Here is a 15,623-nt window from a genome sequence, read left to right as displayed (position 1 = left end):
ATCCCACAGGCCACGGGGCAACTAAGCCCACACGCCACAACTACTGAGCCCGTGAGCCACAATGAGTGAGGCTGCGTGCTGCAACTACCGAGCCCGTGTGCTCTGGAACCTGTGAGCCACAACTACAGAGCCCGCACGCTCTGGAGCCTGCATGCCACAACGAGAGAGAAGCCCGCACACCACAACTAAGACCCAACACAGCCAAAAATAAAATTAAATAAATAAATATTTAACTGAAATAGCCACCTATGGCAAGGGGCTGCCATACTGAACAGAACAAATCAATAAAGTAAAAAAATACAACAAAAAAACAGGGGTCCTTTCTGGATTTCACAGAGCCGAAAGCACTCTAAATCTACTGGTCTGGTGTCAGCACTAGCTGCTCTCCATGGAGACACAAATATGGTTCCCTCGGGGCCAGGGGCAGGGGCACCTAGAATCCATGCCATGGACTCCCTTCACAGGATGCCTCACATCTTACTGGGAAAAGCACACATCCAGGCTAGGAACAGGGTTCCAGGAACTAGGATGAGTTGTTCCAGTGACACACCCCTGTCAGTGTGGCAAGAACCTCACAACCAAGGCTAGAAATGCTCTTAAAAGAATACCTTGGAACACAGCACAGCTGTGTGTGTTTTGCTCTCTGCTGTATCCCCAGCACTTGGGTAAGAGAATGAAGGAATGTTAAGGCAAGGCAGAAACAGGGTGAGGATGGCTGTGTAGGGCGGGGCAGGGTTATGCAGAGTGGAACACAAGTATCTCCACGCCCCTCACCTTGTTGATTTCTGGTATCCACTAGAATCAGAGACCCCTATAGATCTCTGTGAGAAGCTCAGATGGTAAATGTCTGCAGGGACTAGCCTCCCACCCAAAACAGCAGATTCTGCCGATAAACCTGGCCACACTAGCCTGTGGTTGAGGGGGCCGGAGCCTACAATGGAGTGAAAGGGCCAAGATACTTGTCAGCATCTGCAGAGAAGTTCCTGGGGCCTCCTGTCCCCAGTTCTGCTCCAAGTCTCTCTGTAGAGGTTGCCCAGGCCCCCAGGCAGGGAGGGATGGTGAGAGGAGCCCTGTCAGCTCCACTCAGCTAAATGCATCTCCTCTCCCTACCCCCAAAGTAGGCAAGGGGGCCCCAAGATTCAGCCACACACACCCCCTCCCACTACTGGGACCGTGCCTTCCTTGGCCCAGAGGAGAGGTAAGGGCTTTGTCTCCTCAGCCACTGCAATCCCAGCCTCGCCTGGAGCAACCAGACACTGCCTTCTCATGAAGCCTGACTGGAGGATTTGGGCTAACATCCCTGCCTCAGTGGACAGCGGAAAAAACTCCCAACAACAACAAAAGCTCACAACGACCCTGCGGCAGTGAAAGGATGCCACCGCCATTCTACAGGCAAGAACACTAAGGCACCGTGGAGGGACCTGGTTGAGGCCACACTGCTGGCTAAGAGCACGGTGGTGACTCACTCAGGCTTCTCCTGCCGCGTTCCAGGGCAGAGCGTGGTTTCCCAGCCTGCCTGCCATCCAACCAGGCTGAAGGCTAAAGGCTGGGAAACCTGTTCTGAATCAAGATAAACTGTGGAGACTACCATCCTCGCTGGGAGCACCTTTGAACAGCACGGTCGATGGTCTGTAGGGACTGCCCTCCCAGCCGAAACAGCACAGATTCTGCAGACTAACCTGGCCAGACTAGACTCCGGTTGAGGGGGCCTGAGCCTACGATGGAGTGAAAGGGCCAAGACACTGTGTCAGCATCTGCAGAGAGGCTCTTCTGTCACTGAGTGACAAGCAAAAGACATTTGTCATCTGAGCTCAGAGAGATCTGTAGGGATCTCTGATTCTAGTGGATACCAGAAATCAACAAGGTGAGGGGCGTGGAGATACTTGCGTTCCACTCTGCATGCCCCTGCCCCGCCCTACACAGCCATACTCACCCTGTTTCTGCCTTGCCTTAACATTCTTTCATTCACTTACCCAAGTGCTGGGGATACAGCAGAGAGCAAAACACACAAAACCCCTGCCCACCTGGAGCTTACATTCTAGAGGGGAGGCAGATAACACACAAGTAAAATGTAACAATATAGCGCGTGTAAGGCAGTGCTAGGTGTCCAGGAGGAAAGATAAAATAGGAAAGGAGGAGGTAAAGCACTGAGGGTTTGGGAGATGACGAATTGTACACTGGGTGGCCAGGGAGGACCTCAATGAGAGGTGACTTTTTTTTTTTTAAATAAATTTATTTTCTTTTATTTATTTTTGGCTGAGTTGGGTCTTCGTTACTGCATGCGGGCTTTCCCCAGCTGCAGGGAGCGGGGGCTACTCCTCGTTGTGGTGCACCGGCTTCTCATTGCGGCGCCCTCTCCCGCTGCGGAGCACGGGCTCTACGCCCGAGGGCTTCATTAGTTGTGGCAGGCGGGCTCTAGAGCACAGGCTCAGCAGTTGTGGCGCACGGGCCCAGCCGCTCCGCGGCACGTGGGATCTTCCCGGACCAGGGCTCGAACCCGTGTCCCCTGCATTGGCAGGTGGATGCTCAACCACTGCGCCACCAGGGAAGCCCGAGAGGTGACTTTTAATTAGAGGCACAGAATACATTTCTCTCAAACGCTATATATATTTTTTAATGTAGAGCATTTCATCACAATTTCAAAATGATCCTAGTAAGCTGCAACTTCGCTACCCTTCTTTTCAAATGCAGAGGAAAAAAATGACTTGTTTCTTTAATAAATAAATTGCAAGGAAAAACAGAGGGGGAGGGATTTCTAAAATATTAAAACAATATTTCAAGCAATGTATGGATTTTATTTATATCCCAATTTGGGAAAAAAATTAGAAAAACAGTGTCTGAGACAACTGGGGAAATTGAACACTAACTGGATATTTGAGGAAATATTAAGGGGAAAAAATCTGTTTAGGTGTGATAATAATGTGGTCCTTTTTCTTTTTTAAAAGAATGTTTGCATTTCAGAGATATGTATTTTTGTATGAAGTGAGGTGATGCCTGGGATTTGCTTTAAAATAACCCAGGGGGCGGGGGCTGGGAGCAGGGGGAGGAGAGCTAGAACAAGATGGACCGTGAGTGGGCGACTGTTGCAGCCGGCTGATGGGTACGTGGGGGACAGTTATACTTCCACCCTACTGTTGGATATGTTTGAATTTTTCCATGATAAACAAGTTAAGCAATGGAAGCATAACACCTGTCATCCAAAATGTTTACTTTACGAACTAATAACAGCCATTAAACAGAAGTGTTTGGAAGTTCAATCACAGATACATTCTGTGTTTTGGCTCTCAACATCTGCACTGGATTTTCTCCAAGAACGTGCCACAATGGTCAGTATCAATAGAAAGTCCAACATCCAGGGAACAGGAACGTCTCCACCCCCAGAGCTCATGCTCACATCTCCCCCTGAGGAGGCTGTCGGCTCACAAACGTGGAGGAGGAGGAGAGAGCAGCCAAAAACAGCCCCAATGCAAATGGTCAGCAGCTACCAAAAAGCCTCCACAGGTCCGGAAGGTTTTTAAGCTTCAAGTCTTTCTGTAAGAGGGACATTAGGATGCAGGGTTGACAGTACAGAATGGCTTGTATTCTGGTGCGCCAAGGGCTGACAGCCCAAAAGACCCAGGAGGAATTTGTGTAGAATAATGAGGGTTCCGTAATAAAGAAGCTCAAATGAGAATAAATAATCAAACACCCAAAACCAAACAAAACCCAGACTCACAGATACAGAGAAAAGATGGGTGGTTGCCAGAGGGAAGAAGGGTTAGGAGGGTTACAAAATGGGTGAAACGTATCAAGAGGTACAAACTTCCAGGTATAAAATAAGTAAGTGGACTTCCCTGGTGGCACAGCGGTTAAGAACCCGCCTGCCAATGCAGGTGACACGGGTTCAATACCTACCTGGTCTGGGAAAATCCCACATGCTGCAGAGCCACTAAGCCCGTGCGCCACGACTACTGAGCCTGTGCTCTAGAGACCGCGAGCCACAACTACTGAAGCCTGCACGCGCTCTAAGGCCTGTGTGCCACAACTACTGAGCCCGCATGCTGCAACTACTGAAGCCCGCACAACTAGAGCCCATGCTCTGCAACAAGAGAAGCCACCGCAATGAGAAGCCCGCGCACCGCAACGAAGAGTAGCCCCCGCTCGCCACAACTAGAGGAAGCCCATGCGCAGCAACAAAGACCCAATGCAGCCAAAAATAAATAAAATTTAAAAAATAAAAATAAGTCATGGGGATGTACTGTATAGCATGGAGAGTAGTCAATAACACAGTACTAACTCTGTAAGGTCACAGGGTAAATAAAGTTATTTTGGTGATTGTTTTGCAATGTATACAAATGTGGAAACATATATTATATGTCAAATATACTTCCATATTTAAAATTTATAATAATTTAAAAAGAAATCTGACACCCGACATAGCCCTATGGCTTGTCTTTGGGTGCCCCTCTAGGAGAGCATTTTCCTATGGGGAGGAAAATTAGTCTGAACTTGGTCCTGATGACATAATTTCTGATTAAATGACTGAACTTAGGTTGCCCCATTCAACATGCTCTTTTTACATATTCATTCTTTGATGACAGACAACCTGTGAGTTAAATTTTCTAGGGCAATGTTGGTAATACTAAAACCACACATTTTGCCTTAGTTTTAAAAAATACTTGTTACAGAAAATTTGGAAAATAAAGAAAAAGGTAGAGGAGGGGGGAATAAGCACCCACAATCTCATCTTTCAGGCACAACCAGTAACACGTTTTGTCTTTACTTTTAGTCTTTTCTCTTGAATGACTCCTTTGATGCTCCCCACTTCTCTGTGTCTCTTCCTGGCACTTCTGTTTTTCAGATGTTGGATACCTGAAATATTTTGGTCTGGCCCTCTCACTTTTATATTCTTTTTCTCTCCAATCCTCCATCTGTCTTTCTGTCTCACTTTAAAGTGATTTCCTTAACTTTTTCTGCTAACTCTTCTATTGACTTTGTTTTTTCATTTCTATCATGATCTTCATTTCCATGAGCTCTTTGTTTATTCTCTGGATTTTAAAAAATGCTTGTTTTATGGCTGTGACATCTCTTCTCTTTCTGAAGATACTGATTTTTTTTTTCCTGCAAGTTTTCTTCTCCTTCAATGATGCTTTATGTTTTTCCTTCTCTGTATTTACTTGATACTCATACTAGAACCTTCCCTCAAATATCTGGCGACCCTTATCTGCACACTCACCTAAGAGGGAGACACTAAAAAACTGGTTGAAAGCTCTGTGACTTCGAGGTCTTGCTGACAGTTCTCTACAGGGACTCTGCTGGGTCATTTCATTGAAGATTCCCCCATCCTTCTCAATATCAGTATATTCTAGTCTCTTCTCCCAAAACCTGTTTAGATTTTTCCAAAAGGCTCTTTTAATGCTTGCAGGGAAGGTATAAGGCTGAGAGCCAAGCAGAGGAAGACGACTAAGAATCTCGAATCTCAGTAACCTTTTGCTTTAGATTTTAGGATCTTAGCCGCCACCTTTAACTGTGCCTGGCGGCTCTCGGTCCAGAGACCCTCTCTTTTTTTTTTAATCACCCTCCAGCTTTGCCCGAGTGGCAAAGCGATAGTGGCCCCTGTGTGAGGAGGGAGGACAGAATTGGAAGCTCTATCTGCTTCTGAAACAGACCCCTGACTAATCCTTCTCTTTCACTCCATCTTTCCCTCAGTCCCAAGGTACTTGGTGCTGCCAATTCTTGACCATTTTGAAGGAGTCCCTGGTGTAAACCAGGTGGCTTCTTAGTCTTTCCCCACCGTCAGCTTAGGCGGCTTTGAGTCACCCGAGTCCCTGTCACCTCTCAATTTGCTTTCAGTTCCTCACTGTACTGTGATTGTTTCCCTTCCTGCTGCTCTTTGTCTTTGCGGAAGCATACCTTTAACAAAAAGTCATTCTAGTGTCATTTTGGTTTCATGAAAAAGAGGAAGTTTCAATATATATCCAGTCCGCCCTAACTCAGAATCTCAGAGTTTTCATTTTTATACTTTTCTAATTTTTAAAAACATTTGCGATCATCATGTACATTTCTACATCCTGATTCTTCACATTTTCAAGAAATCAGGCCCTCAGTCCATAATCACTTTTGTTTAGGAAGGAGGACTTTTCTCCCCGAAATCAATCTTCCAGAAAATCTCTTTGGTTTTTGAAAGGCACCAGAAGTGGGCAACCTAAAGCACTGACTAGTCACTTGACTCATTAGCTCCGCCTTGTGGCCTCTGAGGAGAAAAGGTGGGCAGGCTGAAGAAACCATCCGGCAATTAAATAACCAGCATTTGAAAACAGCAATCCTGGAACATTGCTCAAAGTATTTATCTCCAACTCAAACTGTCCTCAAACCCAAGCTTCTGCATCCACATCTTACACCTCTAATCACGATCAGCAATGACTTCCATATTATTAAATCCGATGGCCACCATTTATCATGCTCTTTCTAAAAACACTTCTCTTGGTTTCCCTAAGGTCATCCTCTACTCTTTTTCTCCTACTACACTGACCATTCCTTCTCAGGCTACTTTCCTACTTGTTCCACCCCCTAATTAGGTGCTAGACCACTAAATATTGCCAATGCCTCAGGAAGCAGGCCTGGACTATTTACCTCGATCTCACCTCACCAGATAATCTCCCTGACTCTCATAGATTTAAACGCCGTCTATACAGAAATGACTGCCAAATTTCTATTCCCACTCTAAACTCATAACCAGCTGCCATGACATCACTACTTTAATGACTAACAGGCATTTTCTTAACTGAATATGGCCAAAACAACCTGATTCCCAACTGCCCAATCTGTTCCACCCCAAACTTCCTCATCTCACTAAACAGGACCACTATCAACACAGTTGCTGAAGCCAAAAACCCAGGAGTCATCCTCAATTCCTCCATTTCTCACTTCACATTAATACAGCAGCAAGTCTAGTTGGCCCTTCATACAAAATATACACCAAATCCACCCACTTCTCCAAGCTCCACCACCTCAGTTATCTGCAACAGTCTCCTAATGGTCTCCGGACCTCCTCTGGCTCCCTGCAACAGTCTCCTAATGGTCTCCGGACCTCCTCTCCCCGTCCCCCGCCCAACAACCCATTCTCCATACTGCAGCACTAGCTGTCTTCTTAAAGTAAAAACTGTACCCTGTCATTTCCCTGCAGGAAACTAACTGGCTTCTCTTTTATTCCTAAGAACAAAATCCAGACTCTTACCAACCATGGCCTTTAAGATATTACCGTATGTCCTGGCTTTTACTTATCTCTTTGACCTCCCCACCTGCCACCTGCTCCCTTGCTCAACTGGCCCCACTCACACTGGCCTTTACCTTATCAACCACTCTTCTGACTCTCACCTCACTAGTCATCACGAAGACCTCTGAGATAAGCATGCTCTTTGACTTGCAGATAAAACTCTCTTAAAAATAACAAGGTACATAACAATGAGCAGAGTTCCCTATACTTTGAAAAAGAATAGACACAGGTGTACGTAAAACTGAATCACTTTGCTGTACACCTGAAACTATCACAACACTGTTAATCAACTATACTCCAATATAAAATAAAAAGTTAAAAAAAAAGATACATGACATACAATAGTTATATATCTGTAAATGTTCCAACTGCACCACACTGCCAACTTCAGTATCTGCCAACTACCTGCTATGAATGAGGCAGTGTGGGATATGAAGTATAGGGCCCTGCCCTAATCTTCTTAAATAAAAATTCTCCAACTTTTGGCCTGGTCGTAGTGATGCCAGTACTCAAAAGGCACTGCCAGAACTTTGCTAAAGACTCTAACGTGTTCTCTCTCAGCCCGTTACTATCATAATTACATTTTACACACACATTGTGTATAGGATGTGAGCCCACAGAAGGGCTCACCTGCAGATGTCTACAGTGTGCTTAACTTGAGTCTTGAGCCTGAGGGTAACTTTGGTACCCCTCTCTCTCAAGCACTGTTCACTCCGTAGCAACTTTGGAATACACATCTTCAACCATCTTTCCAGTACAAGCTGTCCTCATTGTTCCCTGAACATTATTCATCTGTTCCACATGGCCTGATAACGACCCTCCTTTTTCGGTGCTTTCTCTCTGCCTCCAAAGGGAACAGAATGTACCCAGCCACAATTATACTTAGAGAGAGATAATTTGAGCCTCAGCTTTGAAAAGCAGGAACTGATCCAGTTTCTCTCGCCAACAGTAAAGACACAAATATAAGGTGGCTGCTCATGAGAATTGGGGCCATGGAACAGAGAAAAGATCTACCCATGGGGCTCTGCTTCTTCATCTATAAAATGAGCAAGTTAGACAAGATGAACCTTGTCTACAATCGTAGTAGTCCCCAGAAGCTATGCTCTCCAACCAGTCTAAGTGCAGACTGGGGCAGTTTCTAATGTGGACATTAAAGCATTTGATCCTTACCACTTTTGTTCTAAAATTTTACAATGATATGCTTTGCATTGGTTCTCTGTCCATTCCTTTTGCTGGGTAATTAACCTGTAACGGCCTTCAGCTTAGGGAGATTTTCTTGTATTATTTCTTTCATAATTTCCTTCCCTCAGTTTTCTCTGTTCTCTCAATCAGGAACTCCTATCAGTTGGATGCTGAACTTCTGAGATTAACCCTCCACGTCTCTTATCATTCTTTCACATTTTCAGTATTTTTGCATTTTTGTTCTACTTTCCAACTACTTTTATTTTTTATACAGTAGGTTCTTATTAGTTATCTATTTTATACATAGTAGTGTATATATGTCAATCCCAATCTCCCAGTTCATCACACCACCACCACCACCCACCCCCGCTTCCCCCCATGGTGTCCATACAATTTTTTTAAAATATAAATTTATTTAATTTTTTTTATTTTTGGCTGCTTTGGGTCTTTGTTGCTACACATGTACGTTCTCTAGTTGCAGCAAGCAGGGGCTACTCTTCGTTGCAGTGTGTGGGCTTCTCATTGCGGTGGCTTCTCTTGTTGTGGAGCACAGGCTCTAGGCACGTGGGCTTCAGTAGTTGTGGCACACGGGCTCAGTAGTTGTGGCTCACGGGCTCTAGAGCACAGGTTCAGTAGTTGTGGTGCACGGGCTTAGCTGCTCCACAGCATGTGGACTCTTCCCAGACCAGGGCTCAAACCCGTGTCCCCTGCATTGGCAGGCGGATTCTTAACCAGTGCACCACCAGGGAAACCTCGTTGTCCATATGTTTGTTCTCTACATCTGTGTCTCTACCTCTGCCTTGCAAACTGGTTCATCTGTACTATTTTTCTAGATTCCACATATATGCATTAATATACAGTATTTGTTTTTCTCTTTCTGACTTACTTCACTCCGTATGACAGTCTCTAGGTCCATCCACATCTCTACAAATGACCCAATGGCTGAGTAATATTCCATTGTATATATGTACCACATCTTCTTTATCCATTCATCTGTCGATGGGCATTAAGGGTGCTTCCATGACCTAGCTATTGTAAACAGTGCTGCAGTTAACACTGGGATGCATGTGTCTTTTTGAATTATGGTTTTTCTCTGGGTGTATGCCCAGTAGTGGGATTGCTGGGTCATATGGTAATTCTATTTTTAGTTTTTTAAGGAACCTCCATACTGTTCTCCATAGTGGCTGTATCAATTTACATTCCCACCAACAGTGCAAGAGGGCTCCCTTTTCTCCACACCCTCTCCAGCATTCACTGTTTGTATGTTTTCTGATGATGCCCATTCTAACCAGTGTGAGGTGACACCTCACTGTGGTTTTGATTTGCATTTCTCTAATAATTAGTGGTGCTGAGAGCTTTTCACGTGCCTCTTAGCCATCTGTATGTCTTCTTTGGAGAAATGTCTATTTAGGTCTTCTCTCCATTTTTGAACTGCGTTGTTTTTTTGATACTGAGCAGCATGAGCTGTTTATATATTTTGGAGATTAATCTTTTGTCTGTTGATTCATTTGCAAATATTTTCTCCCACTCTGAGGGTTGTCTTTTCATCTTGTTTATAGTTTCCTTTGCTGTGCAAAACCTTTTAAGTTTCATTAGGTCCCATTTGTTTATTTTTGTTTTTATTTCCATTACTCTAGGAGGTGGGTCAAAAAAGACCTTGCTGTGATTTATGTCAAAGAGTGTTCTTCCTATGTTTTCCTCTAAGAGTTTTATAATGTCCGGTCTTACATTTAGGTAAGACTTTAATCCATTCTGAGTTTACTCTTGTGTATGGTATTAGGGAGTGTTCTAATTTCATTCTTTTACATATAGCTGACCAGTTTTCCCAGCACCGCTTATTGAAGAGGGTATCTTTTCTCTATTTTATATCCTTGCCTCCTTTGCCATAGATTAGGCGACCACAGCTGCGTGGGTTTATCTCTGGGCTTTCTATCCTGTTCCATTGATCTATATTTCTGTTTTTGTGCTAGTACCATACTGGCTTGATTACTATAGCTTTGTAGTATAGTCTGAAGTCAGGGAGTCTGATTCCTCCAGCTCCATTTTTTTCCCTCAGGATTGGCTAATTGGGATCTTTTGAGTCTCCACACAAATTTTAAGATTTTTTGTTCTAGTTCTGTAAAAAATGCCATTGGTAATTTGATTGGGATGGCACTGAATCTGTAGATTGCTTTGGATAGTATAGTCATTTTCACGATATTGATTCTTCCAAGAACATGGTGTATCTCTCCATTTGTGTCATCTTTGATTTCTTTCATCAGTGTCTTACAGTTTTCTGAGTACAGGTCTTTTACCTCCTTAGGTAGGTTTATTCCTAGGTATTTTATTCTTTTTGGTACAATGGTGAATGGGATTGTTTCCTTAATTTCGCTTTCTGATCTTCTGTTGTTAGTGTATAGGAGTGCAAGAGATTTCTGTGCATTAATTTTGTGTCCTGCAACTTTACCAAATTCATTGATTAGCTCTAGTAGTTTCCTGGTGGCATCTTTAGGATTATCTATGTATAAAACCATGTCATCTGCAAACAGTGACAGTTTTACTTCTTCTTTTCTAATTTGGATTCCTTTTATTTCTTTTCCTTCTCTGATTGCTGTGGCTAGAAATTCCAAACCTATGTTGAATAAAAGTGGAGAGGGTGGACATCCTTGTCTTGTTCCTGATCTTAGAGGAAATGCTTTCAGTTTTCACCCTTGAGAATGATGTTTACTGTGGGTTTGTCATATATGGCCTTTATTATGTTGAGGTAGGTTCCCTCTATGCCCAGCCTCTGGATAGGTTTTATCATAAATGGGTATTGAATTTTGTCAAAAGCTTTTTCTGCATCTATTGAGATGATCATATGGTTTTTATTCTTCAATTTGTTAATATGGTGTATCACATTGATTGACTTGCGTATATTGAAGAATCCTTGCATCCCTGGGATAAATCCCACTTGATCATGGTGTACGATCCTTTTAATGTGCTGTTGGATTCTGTTTGCTAGTATTTTGTCGAGGATTTTTGCATCTATATTCATCACTGATATTAGCCTGTAATTTTCTTTTTTTGCAGTATCTTTGCCTGGTTTTGGTATCAGGGTGATGGTGGCCTCATAGGATGACGGTGGCCTCATAGGATGACTTTGGGAGTGTTCCTTCCTCTGCAATTTTTTGGAAGAGTTTGAGAAGGACGGGTGTTAGCTCTCTCTAAATGTTTGATAGAATTCACTTGTGAAGCCATCTGGTCCTGGACTTTTGTTTGCTGGAAGATTTTTAATCACAGTTTCAATTTCATTGCTTGTGATTGGTCTGTTCATATTTTCTATTTCTTCCTGGTTCAGTCTTGGAAGGTTATACTTTTCTAAGAATGTATCCATTTCTTCCAGGCTGTCCATTTTATTGGCATAGAGTTGTCTGTAGTAGTCTCTTATGATGCTTTGTATTTCTGCAGTGTTTGTTGTAACTTCTCCTTTTTCATTTCTAATTTTTTTGATCTGACTCCTCTCCCTCTTTTTCTTGAAGAGTCTGGCTAAAAGGTTTACCAATTTTGTTTATCTTCTCAAAGAACCAGCTGTTAATTTTATTGATCTTTGATATTGTTTTCTTTGTTTCTATTTCATTTATTTCTGCTCTGATCTTTATGATTTCTTTCCCTCTACTAACTTTGGGTTTTGTTTGTTCTACTTCCTCTAGTTTCTTTAGGTGTAAGGTTAGATTGTTTGAGATTTTTCTTGCTTTTTGAGGTACAACTGTATTGCTATAAACTTCCCTCTTAGAACTGCTTTTGCTGCATCCCATAGGTTTTGGATCGTTGTGTTTTCATTGTCATTTGTCTCTAGGTATTTTTTGATTTCCTCTTTGATTTCTTCAGTGATCTCTTGGTTATTTAGTAATGTATTGTTTATCCTCCATGTGTTTGTGTTTTTTACATTTTTCTCCCTGTAATTTATTTCTGATTTCACAGCACTGTGGTCAGAAAAGATGCTTGATATGATCTCAGTTTTCTTAAATTTACTGAGTTTTGATTTGTGACCCAAGATGTGATTTATCCTGGTGAATGTTCTGTGTGCACTTGAGAAGGAAGTGTAATCTGCTGTTTTCGGATGGAATGTCCTATAAATATCAATTAAATCTATCTGGTCTGTTGTGTCATTTAAAGCTTGTGTTTCCTTATTAATTTTCTGTCTGGATGATCTGTACATTGGTGTAAGTGAGGTGTTAAAGTCCCCCACTATTATTGTGTTACTGTCAATTTCCTCTTTTAGAGCTGTTAGCAGTTGCCTTATGTATTGAGGTGCTCCCATGTTGGGTGCATATATGTTTATAATTGTTATATCTTCTTCTTGGATTGATCCCTTGATCATTATGTAGTGTCCTTCCTTGTCTCTTGTAACATTCTTTATTTTAAAGTCTATTTTATCTGATATGAGTACTGCTACTTCAGCTTTCTTTTGACTTCCATTTGCATGGAATATCTTTTTCCATCCCCTCACTTTCAGTCTGCATGTGTCCCTAGGTCTGAAGTGGGCCTCTTGTAGACAGCATATATGTGGGTCTTGTTTTTGTATCCATTCAGCAAGCCTGTGTCTTTTGGTTGGAGCATTTAGTCCATCCATGTTTAAGGTAATTATCGACATGTATGTTCCTATTACAATTTTCTAAATTGTTTTGGGTTTGTTTTTGTAGGTCCTTTTCTTCTCTTGTGTTTCCCACTTTAGAGGAGTTCCTTTAACATCTGTTGTAGAGACGGTTTGGTGGTGCTGAATTCTCTTAGCTTTTGCTTGCCTATAAAGCCTTTGATTTCTCTGTCAAATCTGAATGAGATCCTTGCCAGGTAGAGTATTCTTGGTTGTAGGTTCTTCCCTTTCATCACTCTAAATATATTGTGCCACTCCCTTCTGGCTTGTAGAGTTTCTGCTGAGAAATCAGCTGTTAACCTTATGGGAGTTCCCTTGTATGATATTTGTTGTCTTTCCCTTGTTGCTTTTAATAATTTTTCTTTGTCTTTAATTTTTGTCCATTTGATTACTATGTGTCTTGGCATGTTTCTCTCTGGGTTTACCCTGCCAGGGACTCTCTGCGTTTCTGGACTTGGGTGGCTATTTTCTCTCCCATGTTAGGGAAGTTTTCGACTATAATCTCTTCAAATATTTTCTCGGGTCCTTTCTCTCTCTCTTCTTCTAGGAGCCCTATAATGCGAATGTGGTGCATTTAATGTCGTCTCAGAGGTCTCTTAGGCTGTCTTCGTTTCTTTTCGTTCTTTTTTCTTTATTCTGTTCCATGGCAGTGAACTCCACCATTCTGCCTTCCAGGTCACTTATCCGTTCTTCTGCCTCAGTCACTCTGCTATTGATCCCTTCTAGTGTACTTTTCATTTCAGTTACTCTATTGTTCATATGTTTGTTTGTTCTTTAATTCTTCTAGGTCTTTGTTAAACATTTCTTGCATCTTCTCCATCTTTGCCTCCATTCTGTTTCTGAGGTCCTAGATCATCTTCACTCTTGTTATTCTAAATTCTTTTTCTGGAAGGTTGCCTATCTCCACTTCATTTGTTGTTTTGGGGCTTTATCTTGTTCCTTCATCTGGTACATAGTCCTCTGCCTTTTCATTTTGTCTATCTTTCTGTGAATGTGGTTTTCATTCCACAGGCTATAGGACTGTAGTTCTTCTTCTTGCTTCTGCTGTCTGCCCTCTCTCCAGCTACCTTTTTTTTTTTTTTTTTTTTTTTGCAGTACGCGGGTCTCTCACTGTTGTGGCCTCTCCCGCCGCGGAGCACAGGCTCCGGATGCGCAGGTCCAGCGGCCATGGCTCACGGGCCCAGCCGCCCTGCGGCATGAGGGATCCTCCCAGACCGGGGCATGAACCCGCATCCCCCGCATCGGCAGGTGGACTCCCAACCACTGCGCCACCAGGGAAGCCCTCCAACTACTTTTAAAATTTGTTTTACTTTCCAAGATTTCCTAAGCCTCATCTTCCAACTTTACTTTTCAATTTTATTTCAGCCATCATATTTTAACCTCCAAGAGCTCTAATTATCCAATTGCTCTTTTTCCACAACATACTGTTCTTAATCAGCAGATGCTATTCTCAAACTCTCAGAGAACACTAATAAGAATCTCTTCTAAACTTTTCTTCTTTCATTTAATTCACACACTTGGTTCACCATGTGTTCTTTTCACATGTCCATGAGGTCAAGTCCACATTTCTGATCCTGCCCACCCAGGAAGAAGGAAATCTGTACCACATGCAAATAGGCAATAATCAATTACTTTTTGATTAACGACTACAACAAAGAAAGTACCTAAGTGCACAAGAAGTGAGTCAGCTTACCTTCATGCAGTCAGAGTATAAAATATATTCCCTGAGCACAGGTAGAAAGTCTTCTGTCATGTCCTCTGTCAGCTCTTCCAAGGCTGTAGAGCAGTTGCCAATGCAGGCTGACACACCCTCCAGGGGCTCAGCCAGCTCCCCCTCTAACGCACTCCATGTGGAGTACACAGGCCCATATTCTCTCAGCTCTACAAGGTACTCTAAAGGGGGAAGAGAAACCAATTAAGATCGGCTGGGTAGCAATCACTGGTATTACTGACTCAATAACCAATGCAGCCAAGAGCTCTCTGAGTATGCTTTCCTTTAAATACAACACTGTTTATAACCAATTTTTTTAATCTCCAAAAGCTGATATTACAGCTAACACTATAACATCAATCAACTCTACTCCATAATAGGAATGTCATGCCTCTGGATAATGGGGACCGCAATGCCTTTGGGGGAAAAGTGGTGGGAGCTACATCCACCAAATATCTTCCTAGAAACCTACTCACCTACCCCTACAGTGAAGCCATATTTTAACAGGCAATGGAGGTAGAGTTTCATATAGGTTTAGGGGGGTGTTTTTAAAAATTAAAAAAAAAACCAGTCACAATGGAAAAATAATGGAATTTTAGGAAACAGTTGATACAAGAAATGTGGTCTTACCTAAGCAGACTCAACTCTCTCATTCAGGGGTCACCCCAACACCTTGGTCCCATCAGAATTTACCCCACATGATCTTTAGGTGTAGATGGTACCTAAAGCCATTTCTAAAACCTGCAGGCCCTACAGGATACCAACAGCAGGTAAAGGAGAATTAAAGCACAGGGAACAAGGAAAAATGTTGTTTGATTTCCCCCACAAAAAAACCTGGCCTATCATTTGTCACCAGGATT

The 15,623-nt window shown here is 42.7% G+C and overlaps 1 protein-coding gene across 1 annotated transcript in view; it reads right to left on the bottom strand.

Annotated features, from left to right (window-relative positions):
• SNX30 (sorting nexin family member 30) overlaps positions 1-15,623 on the bottom strand; it is a 105,172-nt gene that overhangs the window by 16,135 nt on the left and 73,414 nt on the right. The window contains exon 6 of the mRNA XM_065879427.1: positions 14,746-14,945. Coding sequence (XP_065735499.1) covers positions 14,746-14,945 — 200 coding nt within the window. The remainder of the gene's footprint in view (positions 1-14,745; positions 14,946-15,623) is intronic.

Source organism: Phocoena phocoena, chromosome 6 (genome assembly GCF_963924675.1).
Source record: "Phocoena phocoena chromosome 6, mPhoPho1.1, whole genome shotgun sequence".
NCBI lineage: Eukaryota > Metazoa > Chordata > Mammalia > Artiodactyla > Phocoenidae > Phocoena > Phocoena phocoena.
This window is presented reverse-complemented; position numbering and strand designations above follow the sequence as displayed.